This window comes from Dendrobates tinctorius, unplaced genomic scaffold (assembly GCF_039654945.1).
Source record: "Dendrobates tinctorius isolate UK_male_01 unplaced genomic scaffold, ASM3965494v1 ptg000001l, whole genome shotgun sequence".
NCBI classification, from domain to species: Eukaryota; Metazoa; Chordata; class Amphibia; order Anura; family Dendrobatidae; genus Dendrobates; species Dendrobates tinctorius.
This window is the reverse complement of record NW_027361669.1, coordinates 21,528,041-21,548,713: the sequence shown is the minus strand read 5'-3', so window position 1 is coordinate 21,548,713 and position 20,673 is coordinate 21,528,041. Positions and strand designations below refer to the sequence as shown.

Sequence of the window (20,673 nt, the reverse complement as noted above, 5' to 3'; positions counted from 1 at the left end):
TTTCTGTCTATCGGCCTAGCCGACCGCTGCGCTCTGCAAAAGACCTTCGACTAACCTCTGCACTAATCCGCACCTCCCACTCCCGACTCCAAGACTTTTCCCACGCTGCGCCAATCCTCTGGAATGCTCTACCCCAAGAAATTAGGACTATCCACAATTTGCACAGTTTTAGGCGCTCTCTCAAAACACATCTATTCAGAGCAGCCTATCACGTTCACTAATCAAAGTCATTTTATGTGCAAGTGTGAGTATGCAGCCCATTCACTATCTCTGTCCCCCACCTTCTCAAGATGGCTGGACCATCATTGTAAATACATCATTATAAATACACACCTGTACTTTTTATCTCCCCCACCTCATTGTAGATTGTAAGCTCTCACGAGCAGGGTCGTCTTATTTTACTTTAATTACTGTATTGTTAGCGTATTGTTAACGTTGTTACTTATGACTTGTGTTTTGAAACTGTTAAACTGTAAAGTGCTGCGGAATATGTTGGCGCTATATAAATAATTATTATTATTATTTTTACATGCAGTACTCTGAATAGTGCTTGAAATAACTTTTACAAAGGCTTCTTTACAGAACACAAATATTCTGGTAGTGAAGTTGAGACTGTGTGTAAAATACTAAATGAGGTGTGAGGGAGTGACCCCTGCTACAGCTAGGGGGTGCTGTGTGTTCTCTCCAGGATATGCATGGAGGCATATTGAGGCTATGAGGATGCATTGCGGTCACAGGCGTAGCTGGGATTGCAATGAGGAAGCAGTGACCGATGTCACAGGTCCGGGTCGCTGTGTTGACTCCCCAGGATATGCAAGGAGGTGTATGAAGGCCATAGGTGTGCATGGCAGACACGGGCGTAGCTGTGACTGTAATGCAGACTGATAATAAAAGTGTTAGTCTTTGACATGTTAGTGTCCAAGACAGAGGCACAGAAAACCTGCTCTGAATGTTGTGTTTGAAGCAGACTGCAGGTTGTACTGTAGTTTGTGCAATCTGTTCCATTCCAGACCCAGGTTTTCCATGTGGCTGAAAGCCACAAGTTTCTGTGATAAAAGCCCTGTAGGAAAGCGTTAGTGAGATCTCAGTAGGTCTGAGGGAGTCTCAGGTGTGTCAGAACCAGAGTGAGTTGGTGCTTGTGCCTGGCACCTACAGCGTGTTTGTGAGTAGAGACCGTGATACCGCGGTGCAGGACACCCACGGGAACTAGTCAGTGGAGGACTAGCGTGTGTATTGACTGCAATCTAAAGGATGCCGTGTACTATGTAGTGCTATGAACTGGTGTGAATTGAACACTGACGTTATATGCACTGAAGTTATATGCATTTGTCTGGATTGGACTTTTATGTGTGAAGATAACATATTAAAGAGACTTTTATGTTTGAACTTTGTGGGTAACTGTCTCATCACTGTGTATGGTGCTACCGCTGCCTTACGGAGGTCAGCCCACTCTACATTCAGTGATAAATTATCCACCACCACTAGTACTTATTTACTAAGGTTGGGTGTAAAGCTACAACATAGCAAACACTATTCATATCTTATGACCTAAAATGTCCATCCTTTACGGGAGAAGTTACCTTACCTGTGTTTATGATGTAGCGGATAGCGCCATGGCCCAGAGTGTCATATAATGGGATGACCACCATAGAGTATGTGTAACAGGCAAGCTCAGAAATGATCCACTGGAATGAAAGAGACATCACACTGAAGCCCAGGCGGTAAAAGGATATGCCATAGAGGAAACAGAGAAATATAGGCGGAATTACCTCTGGACGGTTCTGTGCAAAGACCCCAATAAACTGATCTGATGAGGGCTTACATCCTTGGTACAGCAATCCCGACCCTAAAAATTCTGCTCTGTCTGATACCTGCAAACAATTCAAATGCATCTTTAGCAGTAATACGAATATTACAATGTTTTCCATTACAAATGGAGGCTGATATGTCATTTTATGAAATGATAAGAATTCATTATATGAATGGTCAGGAGTGAAAAGGTCTCATGATGATGCAAAGGTTTCCTAGGGTTTTACACATTCTTCTTATATTACATTGTGCTGATTTACTTTGCTTATTGCCACAGGGGAAAGTGTGGCATATTCTTATAGAACACATTCTGCTGTAAAATACCTAGTGACTCTGACCATTGTACTCCTATATTGCATATGGCTGCCTAAACTGCGACATGTACACTAAATCCCCATGCTTCCATTCTAATGTTTTATTCTTTATGCCTGATTTCCGTTTAATGCTTAAAACGAAAAAAAAAGGCTGAAATCACAACCAACTTGTTCTGCAAACTCAAACTAGAAATGTATTGGGTACAAAGGGATCTGGTGCTTTTCGGTAATTGGAGAGACTTATTTGCTTTACCATGACTAATTACAGAAGATAGCAGCCAAACATCTGCAGACCATCGGAGCAGAATTTAGCCCCTAACCTCACAGGCAGGAGGACAGTGCAGCTGCAATGTCTTTTTTTGCTCCCTATACTGGGGCACACTACATGTGTAGAGGCTACTTGGCTTCAATAACTCGGGGTCCTCAAGAATATTAGGACAACACATTTAGTAGTAAGTCTTCTAGCAATAATGAAGCTGGTTCTGTAGACGAGCAGTAATATCCCAGTACATATTAACAATTGTGGTATGGAAAAAATGAACTTAAGGCATCCTCACCTCTTTATAGGAGAGCCATTCATAAGGCTGGTTAGGTTTCCTGGATCCCAAGCATGGACCATTTTCTGAAATAATACAAAAATGTATCATGCCAGTGACCTTAGGGTTAATTTTCACGTGGCGGTTAAGATGTCAGCCACTCCACAACTACATCAGACAAAATCCAGAAGAGAGATTACACATTGTGTATTTCACAATATTCCCCATAGCTAATGTGAAGAATTCCTTATTGCATTTTTTATTCATTTTATTCCCATATTTTGGGTTAATTAGAGAATAGTTTTTAGCTGCACTTTATTTAATTGGGCAATTACTTTTCATATTGTATTAAATCTCGATGGTTCTTCTTTTGCTGACCATTCTGATGACATGGAGCTCAAATTGAATTTGTTATGGTTAAGTGCACGGAGCAGGCCACCGGAGACTTTGGTCTTATTCAAGAAAATCATATTTTATGTTCCTGTGATCTAAGCTGAATATCGGTCAGGCCAGAAATATCAGCTGTAGGGTAAGTTACTGTGATTTGATCAGAGAAGCAGCTTGAAGATTGGTTTCATTAACCCCTGTGCCATACACCAATACCCCCCAAAAGGAGACTTTTCATTAATTAGAGTTAATGTATTTTATCTTTAAAATGTCATGAAAATGTCATTAAATAATATTATTATTATTATTATTATCATTTTTGCACCTTGTCTTAAAATCCATTTAAGATGTTGTGAAACCCTACCGATTACTTGTTCTCCATTTGTGTGGGAATTACAGTGACAAAACGAGTGAGGAACATTCATTTTTCCCTTTAGTGAACAATGGCGTAAAAATTGCACTCACGCAACTGTGACCTGGCTCAGAAAGGGAGGAGGGCCCGCTGTGTCACAGGCCCACCTACAGAAAAGCAGCACTGTTTTAAAGAGAACCTGTCATTAGGATTATTCATATTAAATTAAAGGTATGGGCAGAATGGTGCTATCATACTGATTTAATAGGTACCCTCAGTGTGGAAATCTGTAACCTGGTTTTCGTTAAATCATCATTAGAAGTTTTGGATTCCTAAACTCTTCGTGCATCGAGGCTGAACGATGGGGCGTGACTGTGGGTATGATCTTCAGCTGAACCACAGCCCTTCCGCTGTCTACTCACAGTCTCGCCCCACAGTCACGTCCCACAGTCCTACCCGACAGTCACGCCCCACAGTCCCACCCCATAGTCTCGCCCCACAGTCCCACCCCACAGTCTCGCCCCACAGTCACGTCCCACAGTTCTACCCGACAGTCACGCCCCACAGTCCCACCCCATAGTCCCACCCCACAGTCTCGCCCCACATGATAAAAGGTGGTTGCAGCACCGGTGTAAAATACTGATAAAAAAACACTCACATCCATGGGCTGTTAATTAGTATTAGGCTATTATCGCAAGTTTAGTATTTATAGTACCCGGAGTGGAACAATCAGAGGAAAAGTATAATAGAAACACGTCACCACTTCTGAATTTATCATCCATGCCTGACTTACAGATACTCACCAAATACTGAACGTGTGAACGTGGCCTAATGAGCATTATCCATATGCATTTAAAACACTAAGCTTTGTAATACTAAGCAACCACCATCCTCTCGGATGATAGGTGCGTGAATGAGTGAGTGTGATCCGAATATCGAATGCAGTCGCAGCATGCTGTGATTTTTTTCTCATGGCTGGTCAGCATTAGTAATTTTGTATATGGACCGTGGTTCATTTATGATCATACTCTGATTAGCTACACCCCATGTGATACTATTTCTAGAAGACTGTTTGTGAGTAAGTATACTTTTAATTATATGATAAGCTAATTTTTAGGGGTCTAATTTTGATTATGATTCTAATACTGTTGAGGCCCTGTTGACATTTTTTTGTTATTTTTCCGAATGCTGATACTAATCAGTAGGAAGGAATAATCATAGTTATGATAAAGAAAAGGTTCCGTGTCATATAGAATCAATCCGTTCATGTTGTAGTGCAGATTGCATATAGGGTAGTCTGCCATTAAAGCCAGGACAATCAACAATCATAGAGAGGACAGTATGGCCGCAATCCAGAGAGTGGGGCTATAGTTTTTGCTATTGGAGACAAAACCAGAAAAGGGACACATACAAAAAATATTTTTGGTGATGGAAATGTTTTTCCTCAGAAAACTTGGGATAAAGATATGGAAATATGCTATCTTTGCATTGCGTTATTACAAAATATTGTTTGCTTAATGAGAATGCAGTGAAGGGATTGGCTTATTTATTGTTAAGAAATATACTGTAATCATGTATACATATGATATGCTCATATATTCTGTGTTATAGCTGTGTCATATTTTTTTCTTCCCCTTGTTGGCCAGGGTTTAGGCCCTGTCTATACTGTGCTGGACCCACACATCACTTCAGGTCCTCACTGTGCTTGCGCTAGAGTCCTGTGCGCAGTATGTGACTTGGACCCTTTGACGCGTACAGATGCGAAACAGCCCTCATCCTGCTCTCCCCCCCACATGCCTCATTAACCCTGTATGTCCATAACCTTGTCTACACCACGAATGGTGAAATAAAAGGACATGGGAATGTTTTCTGACTGGTGAGTGCTGCATTCTTTTCCTGAGAAGTTACATCTATGCAGTATGTTACTACTACAGAGACGGTTGAGTGACGTATCTGATCATACGCTACTTCATTAGCAGCCATCATATGGACTGGACCTGAAATCTGGTTTCACAAAATAGGAAATTGGGATACCAGAATATTTTCTTTCTTAAAGCAGTTGTCTAGGACTATTTTAGTTTTTTCTATAGGCCTAAAAAGTAACAGGCAGATATTTGCTAACACCTACAATGACCTGCCTGCCCAGCACCGGCTCAGAGTGGTCGCCAACTGCTCCTGCCGGCAAATCAGCTGCTCCACGGCAACATAGTAGTTCTTCTCCTTCCGGGGATGTTGGGCAGTGGGGAGCCGGCTGTCTACCAGCATGATGTCCACAGTCACGCCCTATCATTAACAGAGCAGATCGGAAGAGAAGCCTCTGCTCTGTCGACATGATTTTAGCAACTACCTGCTTGTTAGTTCTTAGGTCCATAGTAAAATAATTAAAGTCCTGGATAATCCCTTTAACATTAGCTTAACAATGGCCCTCCCATTTAAATTCTACCGTCATAATCTTCACAGCTAATGGTAGGAAAAATATATATATTTTTATACCACAATTGGAGCAGTTTGTGTTATCTCAAAACTGATCATTTAGACAAGAGAGAAATAATGTCTAGGATGAACTAATAGATATTGGTTGTAATCACCGTACTCTGGACGTGCTGCTGGATATACCGTCCTCACAACGTAGTATTACATGCTGGCCATTCTAATGTTGGACATGGACAGGAAGGGACCATTAGCGGTAAAGCAACTCTTTGCTAAGAGATTGAATATTCGAGTAATAGAGGGAGGTGGGAGGCCATCATGCCTATGAGCCTACTAGGGCAGAAATAAAGATTTTGTCCTCATGGGCAATAACCTAACGATTGTGTATGAGGTATTCTTACCAGATATGTGGTGCCCTCTCTTAAACACTTCATACATTGTCCTGGCGTCGTCATAGTAGTGTGTAAGCAGCTCTGGGCCATCTCCTAAAACAGAATGGCGAGCACCATCACCGTCCTGCAAAGAAATGTGCAAATTAATAGTGAGAAACTAGACGGGACTAAGCAATCGGAAGTCAGCACATGGTTATTCTACTAGAAATAATACCGTAAGGCCAAAGGAAGGCGATCTGCAGCGCAATACTCTGAATACATTGGGGCCAAACACTGGCATAGAGATGGGGCAGCGCTAATGATACGTATAAGGTCAAAGGAAAGTGTCACCAGATTTTTGCTATCTAATCTGAGAATAGCATGACGTAGTGGCTGAAAGCCTCATCCCAGAGTCGTATCACTTACTGATTGCATGCTGTCATTTTGATAAAATAACATTGCTTTTCTGCTGTAGATATAACAGTGCTCAGAAGGCTCAGCCCTTTAAAATCCCTACTCATTCCCTTTGATGGACAACTTTCTGGGTACATTGTACATTTGCAGAACGCTGCTAATCATTGGTGAGGGCATAGTTACACAGAGCAGTTGACTAGGAGGCATGAGACACCTAGTCGTGTAGTTATAATCTCCTGCTGATAAAACACTGATTTTATTGAAATGACAACACACAGTGTAGTAAGTGATACATCACTGGAATCAAGGTCTCTGACCCTATATCATGTTGCTCTTTTTCGTGTCCATATGTGTGTTTTTCCCATATAATCTGTTGTGATAAATTTCATTGACTCAACTGTTTACTTACTTTTGGGCCACCCTTTATATCCAAAAAGTGTAGTACGTAATCAGTAGTGTAGCATCCTCTTCTCTTAGGCAGTGATTAGAGCTGTTACAAAGTCTGTCTATTACTTAGTAAGAACTGTTCTCTCCAGCCTTATACCAACAACTAGTGGATTTACAAGGTCACCGTGTAATATTTACATTTTCCTCCAGGTGGCACTGCAGTTAAATTGAAGGATTATCTCTAGGTTTACCTTTAAAATCATAACTGACAGCAGGGGTCCCAGCCAGGGGACGCCTCATCTGCTTTTTGCCAAAGGACCATCTAACAAGTTGTAATTGTCCAATGGAGAGAAGTCCATTAAAACTCTTGTGTGAACTGTCTCTATCAAGTGGGGTGGCATGACAGTTACATATAGGGTTAAGGAAATGTGAGAGGCCAAAAATCACAATAGTGCCTTAGAAATTCAGCAATTGGACAGCTCCCAACTCCCTGTGTCACTACTATGGCTGTGCAACAAGTGGTGAAGAACCAGAATGTAATGTTACCAAAAACAGTGATGGCACCCCCCACACTCAGGTTCACTATAATTCAAAGTTCAGCAAACTTTTCACCCATTTTTAGCAGAGTAAATAAACCTTATTAGTGAGTGTCTAATAGTTATACAGTACTGTATATTTGTTCCATTAATTTCATCATCATTTGTTAGATCTGTACTTGATGACATTGAATGGCAATATTCTTCACAGGCCGATACCTGCTACTGTCACTGAGGAGCTGGAGCAGAATACAGGAATGGTTTGTCATTTGAATGTTATATTGTAGCAAACTCTCAGTTACAGTATAAGTAGTTCTAGGCTTGTACAGTTTCTTAGCTCTTGGTAGTATAACCAAAAAGTTTCCATACACTACAGAAATATTCTAATCTGGAACACTTTAAAGTACATTAGAAAGTGTATTCATTGACAATGTCCACCATGTTTGACTTTAAGCAGGACAATGCTAGCACTCTGTAGAATGACACTGATATCTGCATTCTGTACCTCTACTTCTTCTGACTGCATTAGGAGGTTGCATGGCGGCTTAACAGCTTTGGGTCGACTCGCAAACCAGTATGCAATTACTGCAGCAAAGGCACCTAGTCCGACTAATGTGGCAGCTGGCACGCTTCGGAAAAACTGGCTGAATTCGTCAAACTCTGGTAGCCTTAAACTCCGCAAAATTTCCTGTGCCTGCATCTTCTCAAGTATTGAAATGGCAAACTCTGCAGAATGAAAGAGAAGAGATCATAAATATGAGCACCGGACAAACAATAACACTAGCACTAAAGGATATAACCAATAGAGAGGAACTTTTCTTCTTAAAGGGACTGTAAACAGATAATTACATCTGTCGGATGGATTACGTTACATATACGAGTAGTGCTTTCCTCCCAGAGATCCCTGGGAACTTTTTTCAGGGACCAAGCTGTTAGTGTAGTTATAACACAAGCTTACATAAAATGCTGGAAAGATACAGTATGAGCTATATGGACATCTGACCATTCAAGAAGGATGAGGTGTCAGGAAACGAAGGTGGAGAAATATCTGACAGCACCAGAATTCCACCGGGAAGAGCCCACCACTCAGCAGGCGTGTAGACAGAAATATACAGCTACAGATGCTTAAGGTAAGTTGTAAATTATTCTGTAATTTGATTAGTTAGAGGATTACATTTGAGCCATGACATTGGATGCCTTAAGCCCAACCTAAAATTGGTTTAGAATAAAATAAAAGAATGTCTTAAAGAGTTAATTCACCCACCATCTTCTGACAAACCACACTGTATATACATGTTAGAAAATTATGTTTATGAAGTTCAGACTTCTAGACCCCAAAGCCCAATTGCTCTTATCACTACTAAAAGATTTCAAATGTTAAACACACGGTCAAAATTTTTGGTACCCCTCAGATAATGACAGAAAAACCCACAATGGTCACAGAAATAACTTGAATCATACAAAAGTAATAATAAATCAAAAATCTATGAAAATGAACAAATGAAAGTCGGATATTGCTTTTCAACCATGTTTCCACAGAATTTAAAAAAAATAAAATAAAACTCATGAAATAGACCTGGACAGAAATGATGGTACCCTTAATTTAATATTTTTGTTGCACAACCTTTTGAGGCAATCACTGCAATCAAACGATTCCTGTAACTGTTAGTGAGACTTCTGCACCTTTCGACAGGTATTTTGGCCCACTCCTCAAGAGCAAACTGCTCCAGTTGTCTCATATTTGAAGGCTGCCTTTTCCAGATGGAATGTTTCAGCTCTTTCCAAAGGTCCTCAATAGGATTTAGGTCAGGGCTCATAGAAGGCCACTTCAGAATAGTCCAATGTTTTCCTCCATTCTTGGGTGTTTTTAACTGTGTGTTTTGGGTCATTATCCTGTTGCAAGACCCATGACCTGTGACTGAGACCAAGCTTTCTGACACTGGGCAGCACATTTCTCTCTAGAATCCCTTGATAGTCTTGAGATTTCATTGTAGCCTGCACAGATTCTAGACACCCTGTGCCAGATGCAGCAGCCCCAAAACATAACAGAGCCTCCTCCATGTTTCACAGTAGGGACAATGTTCTTTTCTTGATATGCTTCAATTTTCCATCTGTGAACATAGAGTTGATGTGCCTTGCCAAAAAGTTCCATTTTTGTCTCATCTGTCCATAGGACATTCTCACAGAAGCTTTGCGACTTGTTAAAATATAGTTTGGAAAATTCCACAAATAAACAAACACAGCCTGCAGAAATAAAGCTGGAGGAAAAAACATTGCGTTGCCAAGAAAATTATGAAGATAAAAAATCTTTATTATGGAAATATACACTCACTGGCCACTTTATTAGGTACACCTGTCCAACTGTGTGTTAAGACTTAATTTCTAATCAGCCAATCACATGGCGGCAACTCAGTGCATTTAGGCATGTAGACATGGTCAAGACAATCTCCTGCAGTTCAAACCGAGCATCAGTATGGGGAAGAAAGGTGATTTGAGTGCCTTTGAACGTGGCATGATTGTTGGTGCCAGAAGGGCTGGTCTGAGTATTTCAGAAACTGCTGATCTACTGGGATTTTCACGCACAACCATCTCTAGGGTTTACAGAGAATGGTCCGAAAAAGAAAAAAAATCCAGTGAGCGGAAGTTCTGTGGCCGGAAATGCCTTGTTGATGCCAGAGGTCAGAGGAGAATGGGCATACTGGTTCGAGCTGATAGAAAGGCAACAGTGACTCAAATTGCCACTCGTTACAACCAAGGTAGGCAGAAGAGCATCTCTGAACGCACAGTGCGTCGAACTTTGAGGCAGATGGGCTACAGCAGCAGAAGACCACACTGGGTACCACTCCTCTCAGCTAAGAACAGGCATCTGATGGCTACTTTCAGCAGGATAATGCGCCATGTCATAAAGCTCGAATCATCTCAGATTGGTTTCTTGAACATGACAATGAGTTCACTGTACTCAAATGGCCTCCTCAGTCACCAGATCTCAATCCAATAGAGCATCTTTGGGATGTGGTGGAACGGGAGATTCGCATCAGGGATGTGCAGCCGACAAATCTGCGCCAACTGTGTGATGCCATCATGTCAATATGGTCCAAAATCTCTGAGGAATGCTTCCAGCACCTTGTTGAATCTCTGCCACGAAGAATTGAGGCAGTTCTGAAGGCAAAAGGGGGTCCAACCCGTTACTAGCATGGTGTACCTAATAAAGTGGCCAGTGAGTGTAGTTTAAAAAATAGTATATTAAGTGCAAATGCTAATCAAGCTTGCGGAACTCAAAAGAGAGCAAACACCGGAATGAATCATGCAAATGAGTACTAGCAAAGAAGCACACCTGTGGTTCAGACCAGAAAATCAAAAAAATATATAAAATGAAAAAATTAGCGATTCATGAAAAAATAAATGAATACACATATTGTCCATATATTAAAGTGCATAGCGCAAAAAAAATCATGTAAACAGTGAAAAAATGAATCTCACATGATGAAAAAATTATTAGAACAGATATCTGGCACCTGAACCATAGATTGTAACGTATATGGGTTAATCCAAAATGCTACAGAGCCTTAAATGAATTCTAGGTAAAGAATATATCTCCTGCAATAAAGTGCTTGCGTGCATATGAATATCATTAATGAGATACCATAAACCAAAAGAAAAAGCAACCAAATGCGCAGTGCAAATAAGTATGTATCTGAAATAAAGTGCTTACGTGCACATAAGTATAATATCCTCCGCCAAATGAAAGGCAAAAAAATCAAAAACAATGCACTGCACTAAGATGTATGTCTAAGGGTGCTTTTAAAGTATTAAAATGCGCCCACGTAAAACAATGGTGCTTAAACTATAAGGCAAAAAGAGATTAGCAGCAATAAAGTGCGGTTATACCTGAAAGCGCTTCAGTGCAGGAATACCTGATGTGCGCTTCAACCCTGACAGAGCCATTTCGCTAAATGCTTCCTCTATGGGGGCTTCAAATTCCAGTCTTGCTTTTTTATGATTTTTTTTTTCAACAATGGTGTCCTCCTTGGTCATCTCCTATGAAGTCCACCTTGGCTCATACAACGGTGGATGGTGTGATCTGACAGTGATGTTCCTTGAGATTGAAGTTCACCTTTAATCTGTTTAGAAGTTTTTCTGGGCTCTTTTGTTACCATTTGGATTATCCGTCTCTTTGATTTGTCATCAATTTTCCTCCTGCGGCCACGTCCAGGGAGGTTGGCTACAGTCCCATGGAGCTTAATTTTCTGAATAATAAGTGCAACTGTAGTCACAGGAACATCAAGCTGCTTGGAGATGGTCTTATAACTTTTACCTTTACATGTTTGTCTATAAATTTCTTTCATTGTTGAATGTTATATACACAATGTCACCAAACAGCACAGTGAGTGCTGCTTGGTGACAGTGTGATGACACATGTCATTTGTGTAGACACCGGTGATGCTAATTAGTGGACACACCTGGATTTAACATGTCCCTTTTGTCACATTATTTTCATGGGTACCATCATATCTGTCCAGGCCTAGTTCATGAGTTTTATTTTTTAAAAATTCTGTGGAAGCATGGTTGAATGATTTTTGATTTGTTATTACTTTTGTCAGATTCAAGTTATTTCTGTCACCATTGTGGGTGTTTCTGTCATTAAAAGAGGGGTACCAACAATTTTGACCACATGTGTAGGAGTTTTATCAAAACCAGTGGCAGAAATGTGTATCTTATAATAATATAATATACTCGGTCTTACTTTTAAATGCATTTCATTCTTAAAGCATTTACAAGCTGAATGAGATCTACCTTTACCTGACACTAGTTTCGATAAGCTACAATGAGATTTTTTTTGCTATAGGCATCTCCTATTATTTTCCCATAAAATACTTCTGAGAAATTTCCTTTAATATATTTAACACTGGCCTATCAAATTAGTAATCGGTTCCCTTGCGTGACCATTAACAAAACTTTTTAAAGCACCACTGTAGTGTTTTTTTTATTTCAGCACCAAGTGGTACTACTAATCAAAGGTCCATGTCTCTAGTCTTATGGTTACCAGCTGCCGTCTTCATCTATTCTACTCTCTTGCAACTGCAACTTCTGATTGACCGGAAGTCAGAGATAATGGTCGCAATCTCTCAATGTTCATGAGAACCTCGTTCTGGCTCTCATAAACATACACTGAGTTGTGATTTCGGGATCACCCAAAAATTGTCAGATCACAAACTGCTGAAGAACGACAGGAGTGAAGTCGGAACAACTGAAGACGGCGGCTGGTTAGTATAATACTGGGGACAGGGAACTTAGATTAGTGGCACCACTCCAGCACTGCACTAAAAAAATGCTGGAGTGGTGCTATAAGTGGTCCCAAATGACATACAGGAGACTTTATGGAGCTTGCTGCTATAAATCCCAGTAAACACAATAATATAATAGTGCACTTTACTAAGGGTTTTTGTTTCCACTTAAAACAACAAGAAGAACATCAATTAAAAATCCCATCTGCCATGTAGAAGTAATGGTATGTGGGTGCTGCTGTATATGGAAAAACTCAGGTCTGTATCACCCATTATTATTTTCAATAGGTCACTTACTGTTTGATATCAGTGCGGTAGCTTTAATGCTAGTAATGTCGGCAGACACTTCTTTACAATGAGATATTCCTCCTTTATCATGCTCTTTACTGTTGGATAACCAGTTATGTATTGATCGTTCACACTACTCATTGAGTGCACTGTGCACTTTATCTGGATTTATGGTCCATATTTTTGTTCTTTCATACTGTACGTGTATATTGAGTGCACTATGCACGTTATTGCTGTTTCACTTTTATAACTAACTAGCTGAAGAGCCCAGCGCTGCCCAGGCATAGTAACTAACTATGGTTAGTTATAACAAATTATAATGATTATATCTATAAAGCTGAGTGTAGAGCCCCGCCCACTCCGCATAGCCACATTCACTATAATATCCCTCATCGTCCCTTCACCCAGAGCCACCGGACTACTTCCCCTAATATCCCACATCATCCCGTCAGCAAGAGCCACTGAACAACTACCACTAATATCCCACATCATCCTGTCAGCCAGAGCCCCCAGACAACTACCACTAATATCCCACATCATCCCATCACAGCCGCCAGACTACTACACCTAATATCCCACATCATCCCGTCAGAGCCACTGGACTACTACCACTAATATCCCACATTATCCCGTCAGCCAGAGCTACCGGACTACTACCACTAATATCCCACATCATCCCGTCAGAGCCACCAGACAGCTACCCCTATATCCCGCATCATCCCGTCAGCCAGAGCCACCGGACTACTCCTTCTAATATCCCGCATCAGCCCGTCAGCCTGGGGTCAGAACCAGAGCGCTGAGTGGAACGGTCCTAACTTCCATACCGGGGATCCCTTTAAGAGAGGCATAGTGTCAGAACCAGGGCGCTGAGTGGATTTGCCCTGACTTGCATACCAAAGATCCCTTTTATAGAAGCTTGGGGTGAGAATCAGAGCGCTGAGGGATTTACCTTAATTTCCATACCGGAGATCCCTTTAAGAAAGCTTGGGATCAGAACCAGAGCGCTGAGTGGATTTGCCCTGACTTGCATACCAATGATCGCTTTAATAGAACCCTGGGGTCAGAATCAGAGCTCTGAGGGATTTGCCCTAACTTCCGTACAAGAGATCCCTTTAAGAGAGCCTAGGGTCAGTACCAGAGCATTTGAAGGCAATTGCCCTGACTTCCATACCAAGGATCCCTTTAAGAGAGGACTGAGGTCAGAACCAAAGCACTGGATGGATTTGCTCTGCCTTCCATACCAGAGATCTCTTTAAGAAAGGCCTGGGGTCAGTACCAAAACGCTGAGTGGATTTGCCCTAACTTGCATACCAATGATCCACGGGAGGGGGGGATTCATTTCTGTCATATGCTCTGTGCTCCTTTCCGGGGGGCAGACAATGGCTGGGAGCTTATGTTCCCAGGGATGCTAGATTTCCCCACCATGTCAGTGTCTGTCGTCAAGTGGGAAAACTTGCTCATAGCAACCAATCACAGCTCAGCTTCCTTTGAACAGCTCTGGTGAAATGAAAGATGCTTTGTGATTGGTTGGTGATGCACACATATATACATACATTCAGTTTTATATATAGAGATTATGCTCTTTATTATGAACCTTACCAGTATTTATGTTACTTTGTATTATGCCAGTCATCTACTGTGTGTTTTATAGGTGGATTCATGTATTTAATATGGAAAACCTTACCTGCTAGCAGTTATAATTTATTACTTCCCAGCTTAGCTTAACCCACGTAATATGCAGGCAAATAAATAAATTATACCAATGTGTGCACAGAAAATTTATATTCTGACCTTCCCATGTATCTATTCATATAGAGAGTTGACAAATACAAATTCACTGAATGTTCATGGAGTTGATGAGTTCTGTCATATTCAGGTTATTCCTTCTTTTGAAAGAATACTAGAAAGGAGCCATTACAAAGAGATTTCTTCTAGATATTTATGGTATCTTTATGTATAAAACATACTGCTTAAACAACTGTTAACTAATACTTTAATAGACATGAGATGAAAATTTGCAATTTGGTGGCTGATTTTAACAATATACAGTCTGCAGTCTGTAGCCTAATTATAATGTAGGGCTTTACTTCTATTATGTTTTGAACGTATGTACCTGAGGCTCAATTCGGACAACTCTTTCACAGTCCATGTATCAACTATCAACCACATCAGAATGGCCCACCAGGGAATTGGAAAAGCACCTAATTGCCATTGGGCCCCTAAGCTGGGGTAGAATGATCATGGTTGCATATAGTGGGACTGCAACCTGGCCAAGAGTAGATGGGGTTCTGCCTGGGCTATCGCTACTTTCAGTTGGATGTGTGTCCTTGAATTCACTTCCAGTTTAAAAGAACAGCATGATTCGCTACTTTACCCAGAAAATTGCTGTAACTTCTAAAAGAGACCGCACTCAAATTTGGAAATTTGGATTGTATATACCTTGGTTCATGAGAAACTGATGTTTTAAAGCAGTTGATGAAAATGTCTACCATTTGCATCCAAGAACACCTGTTCCATATTGTTGAATGTATTCCGCAGGAGGTCTGAGGTCATAGCCTGAATTTCTCGCTGTATTTTCTCTCGGAGTTCTGCAATGTTTGTGGCTTGTTATTGTACTCCTGACCCTTCAAATGGCCCCAAATGAAAAAAGAAAACCAAGATAGCAGCAAGAAAATGACCCCTAAAATGTTACTTTTTATTCAATAATTAAAACCTGGACAATCCCAGTTCATAGGGTACAGGGTGATAATTAACAAAAACACTAGACAGAAATAGTAAATATTCAGGGCCACTACACTCGCCCTAATAGGCCCTAACAAGTCCCTTCCTGGCGGCGGAGGTTGGCACCCTAGTTGTTGACGATGTGGCGCCCCCGCTCAACGTCGGTGACCCTAAAACACCCTGAAAAACCCTAGTCCACGACGGGGATACACAGAAAAAACACAAACACACAATAAACACCCCTGGTAGAGAGACTGTATGTTGTCTCTTAAGGTGCAAACTTATCTCGTAGTAGGGTCGTGGGCATATAAGCCCACCCTAATTTCATCTCGCAGTAAAAAATGCTTTGTCTTGCAGCTTTCAATGACTTATCTTGTAGTAAAAAAAGGCTTATGCTGCATACAATGACAGACCGGATATAGCCACAAAAAAAAACGTTTACACAGAAAAAATGCAAAATGCAACCACAGTAATGCACAATCAATGCACTTCAGGTAAATAACCACAGAAAATCCACCAGATGGAAATTAATGGCATAATGACATATAAATGGCGTAAAAATGCTGATTAAGCATAGGCAATGGACATAATAGTCTTAAATGTAAACAGGGATGGCAGTAAAGGCACTCCCTAAATTGCAGGGTGCCCTAATAACCTGCAAATCCCTTTTGCCATCTGGCGTCGCACATTGCACTGATCTCTCGGCAGGGGTGATGAGACCCTTTTTTCCTCTGCCCCTGATGAACCCTCAGCATCTAGGAGGCGGAAACGCATCGGGCTGGGCCTCATATCGTCTGATGGCTGATAAGTATCAATGTTTTTGACGCTGACAGACTGATGGATGGCAAAAGGGCAGTATAGTAAATGGGGACCCAGAAGGGGAACATTAGACACTACACTAAATTAGGGCCAAAGAGAGGGGCACTACACTAAAAGGAGGGAAAAGAGAGGGCATTATAATAAATGGGGGCCACAATGTGGGACGTATTTTGGTGACCAAAGAGGGGGACTAAAGGGAGACGCAAGATGGTGGGGACATTATACAGCATGAGGCCCAAGAGGGGTGCATTATAGTAAATGGAGGCCAAAGGGGGGACATGACACTAAATGGGGACTAACTGAGAGCCAAAGTGTGAGAGGGAATTATACTGTAAAGGGGCCAAAGAGTATATAGTATTGGGTCCACAATGGAAGACATTATACTGTATAGTAGGAAACAGAGGGAGATATCATAATGTATGAGGGCCGCAGCAGGAAACAGTTTACTTTGTGAGGGCCAAGTAGGGAGATATTATTACTCTATTGGGAGTCAAAATGTGGGACATTATACTAAATGGGGGACTTTAATTAAATGCCTTCATTTAGCCACATACATTAGCATTGCCGATTTTGTGGCCTAATACAAGAAAATGTCCCTTTTGCAGCCTCATATATTAACAATGAACTCCTTTACGTTCCAACTGTATCAAGTCATAAAATGTGGTATTACTGTATGAGTGCCACTGAGGAGGGGGGCATTATTGTTGTATTTGCACATAACGACAGACATTACTACTATTTGGGGGCACAAAGAAGAATTTTACTGTTATGTATGGTCCACAAAAGGGAACATATGCATTAATACCAAATGGGAATCACAGGATGGACATTTCTACCATGAAAGGGTCACAAAGGGGGATCACTACTATAAAATATTTTTTGAGGGGCCTGTTACTGTCCAAGGTACCAAGGTGGCATTATGGCACTTTTCATCCTCAGCCATCTAGAGCGACTTACAGCAGCAGGTGAATCCACCCATGGCTGTTAACAAGTTAAATGCTGCTGTCAATCACTGACATTTAACATGCACATACAGGAAGCATCATTGATCCCATCCAATGGCGCGCCTGTGGCCGTAATTCATAGGAGATCGTGATTTTTGCTGAAATATTCATTTTATCGAAATATAAAATAAATTATATCGCAACATTGTAATAAAATGCAATAAGACGCGTTTAAAACATTGTACGTATCTACCCCACAATGGTGTAAGTAAAAATGTCTGCTCTGGGAGAGAAAAATAACTTTTCTGCGATCGTGCTGTCACTGTGCATTGGGCCTTTGTGCACAAAAAAATCAGACATGTGACTATCAGACCGATTATTCTGATCAGATTCTGATCAGAGTTTGATCAGAGTGTGGTACGAGTGTGATCTAATTTTCTCATACGTGAAGAAATTTTAACCCCTTCACTACCAAGGGTGGTTTGCACGTTAACTCCCGGGCCAATTTTTACAATTCTGACCACTGTACCTTTATGAGGTCATAACTCTGGAACGCTTCCATGGATCCCTGTGATTCTGACATTGTTTTCTCGTGACATATTGTACTTCATGTTAGTGGTAAAATTGCATTCAAATAACTTGCGTTTATTTGTGAAAAAAGCGGAAATTTGGCGAAAATTTTGAAAATTTCGCAATTTTCCAACTTTGAATTTTTATGCCCTTAAATCACAGCAATATGGCACACAAAAAACTTAATACATAACATTTCCCACATGTTTACTTTACATCTGCACAATTTTGGAACCAAAATTTTTTTTTATTAGGAAGTTATAAGGGTTAAAAATTGACCAGCGATTTCTCATTTTTGCAACACCATTTTATTTTTAGGGACCACATCACATTTGAAGCCACTTTGAGGGGTCTATATGATAGAAAATACCCAAAAGTGACACCATTCTAAAAACTGCACCCCTTAAGGTGCTTAAAACCATATTCAAGAAGTTTATTAACCCTTTAGGTGCGTCACAGGAATTTTTTGAATATTAAAAAAAAAATGAACATTTAACTTTTTTTCACAAAAAAAATACTTCAGGTTCAATTTTCTTTATTTTACCAAGGGTAACAGGAGAAATTGGACTGCAAAAGTTATTGTGCAATTTGTCCTGAGTACGCTGATACCTGATATGTGGGGGGGAACCACTGTTTCGGCGCATGGCAGACCTCAGTAGGGAAGGAGCGCCGTTTGACTTTTTCAATGCAAAATTGGCTGGAATTCAGATTGGACGCCATGTCGCGTTTGGAGAGCCCCTGATGTACCTAAACAGTGGAAACCCCCCAAGTGACCCCATTTTGGAAACTAGACCCCCCAAGGAACTTATCTAGATATGTGGTGAGAACTTTGAACCCACAAGGGCTTCACAGAAGTTTATAACGTACAGCGGTACAATTAAAAAATCATATTTTTTCCACAAAAATGATCTTTTCACCCCCAATTTTTATTTTTCCAAGGGTAACAGGACCCTAAAAGTTATTGTGCAATTTGTCCTGAGTACGCTGATACCCCATATGTGGGTGTAAATGACTATTTGGGCGCATAGCAGAGCTCGGAAGGGAAGCAGCGCCATTTGACGTTTTTGGCTAGAATTGAGATCGGACACCATGTCGCGATTGGAAAACCCCTGATGTACCAAAACAGTGGAAACCCCCCACAAATGACACCATTTTGTAATCTAGACCCCCAAAGGAACTTATCTAGATGTATGGTGAGAACTTTGAACCCTCAAGGGATACACAGAAGTTTATAACGTACAGCGGTACAATTAAAAAATCATATTTTTTCCACAAAAATGATCTTTTCACCCTCAATTCTTATTTTTCCAAAAGTAACAGGACCCTAAAAGATATTGTGCAATTAATCCTGAGTACGCTGATACCCCACATGTGGGGATAAACCACTATTTGGGCGCATGGCAGAGCTCGGAAGGGAAGCAGCGCCATTTGACGTTTTTGGCTGGAATTGAGATCGGACACCATGTCGCGTTAGGAAAGCCCCTGATGTACCAAAACAGTAGAAACCCCCCACAAATGACACCATTTTGGAAACTAGACCCACCAAGGAACTTATCTAGATGTGTGGTGAGCACTTTGAACCCCCCAGTGCTCCACTGAAGTTTATAACGTCCGGGCGTGAAAATAAAAAACTCGTATTTTTTCCACAAACATCATCTTTTAGTCCCCATTTTTTTATTTTCCCAAGGGTAACAGGAGGAATTGGACCCCAAAAGATGTTGTCCAATTTGTCCTGAGTACGCTGACACCCCATATGTGGGAGAAAACTACTGTATGGGGACACGTCGGGGCTCGGAAGGGAAGTAGTGACGTTTTGGAATGCAGACTTTGATGGAATGGTCTGCGGGTGTCATGTTGCCTTTGGAGAGCCCCTAATGTACCTAAACAGTGAAAACCCCCCACAAATGACCCCATTTTGGAAACTAGACCCCCTGAGGAACTTATCTAGATGTGTGGTGAGCACTTTGAACCCCCAAGGGCTTCACAGAAGTTTATAATGCCCAGGCATGAAAATAAAAAAATCGTATTTTTTCCACAAACATGATCAATTAGTCTCCAATTTTTTTATTCTCCCAAGGGTAACAGGAGAAATTGGACCCCAAAAGTTGGTGTCCAATTTGTCCTGAGTACGCTGATACCTTATATGTGGGAGAAAACTACTGTATGGGCACACGTCGGGGCTCGGAAGGGAAGTAGTGACGTTTTGGAATGCAGACTTTGATGGCATGGTCTGCGGGTGTCATGTAGCTTTTGGAGAGCCCCTGATGTACCTAAACAGTGGAAACCCCCCACACGTGACCCCATTTTGGAAACTAGACCCCCTAATGAACTTATCTAGATGTGTGGTGAGCACTTTGAACCCCCCAGTGCTTCACAGAAGTTTATAACGACCGGGCGTGAAAATAAAAATATCGGATTTTTTCAACAAACATCATTATTTAGTCCCCATTTTTTTTATTTTCCCAAGGGTAACAGGAGAAATTGGACCCCAAAAGTTGTTGTCCAATTTG

General features: G+C 41.1%; 1 protein-coding gene across 7 annotated transcripts in view; it reads right to left on the bottom strand.

The window, feature by feature from the left end:
- The window catches only part of ACSL6 (acyl-CoA synthetase long chain family member 6), a 322,864-nt gene that overhangs the window by 147,589 nt on the left and 154,602 nt on the right, over nucleotides 1-20,673 (bottom strand). For all 7 annotated transcript variants that reach the window (XR_012231381.1, XM_073571208.1, XM_073570889.1 and 4 more), the window contains exons 2-6: nucleotides 8,042-8,262; nucleotides 6,230-6,344; nucleotides 2,681-2,745; nucleotides 1,770-1,871; nucleotides 1,586-1,685 (exon numbers count right to left, since the gene is read on the bottom strand). Coding sequence is in view for 6 of the 7 variants with exons in the window: in XM_073571208.1 (XP_073427309.1) it covers nucleotides 1,586-1,685; nucleotides 1,770-1,871; nucleotides 2,681-2,745; nucleotides 6,230-6,344; nucleotides 8,042-8,262 (603 nt within the window). In the remaining variant the exon portion in view is untranslated. The remainder of the gene's footprint in view (nucleotides 1-1,585; nucleotides 1,686-1,769; nucleotides 1,872-2,680; nucleotides 2,746-6,229; nucleotides 6,345-8,041; nucleotides 8,263-20,673) is intronic.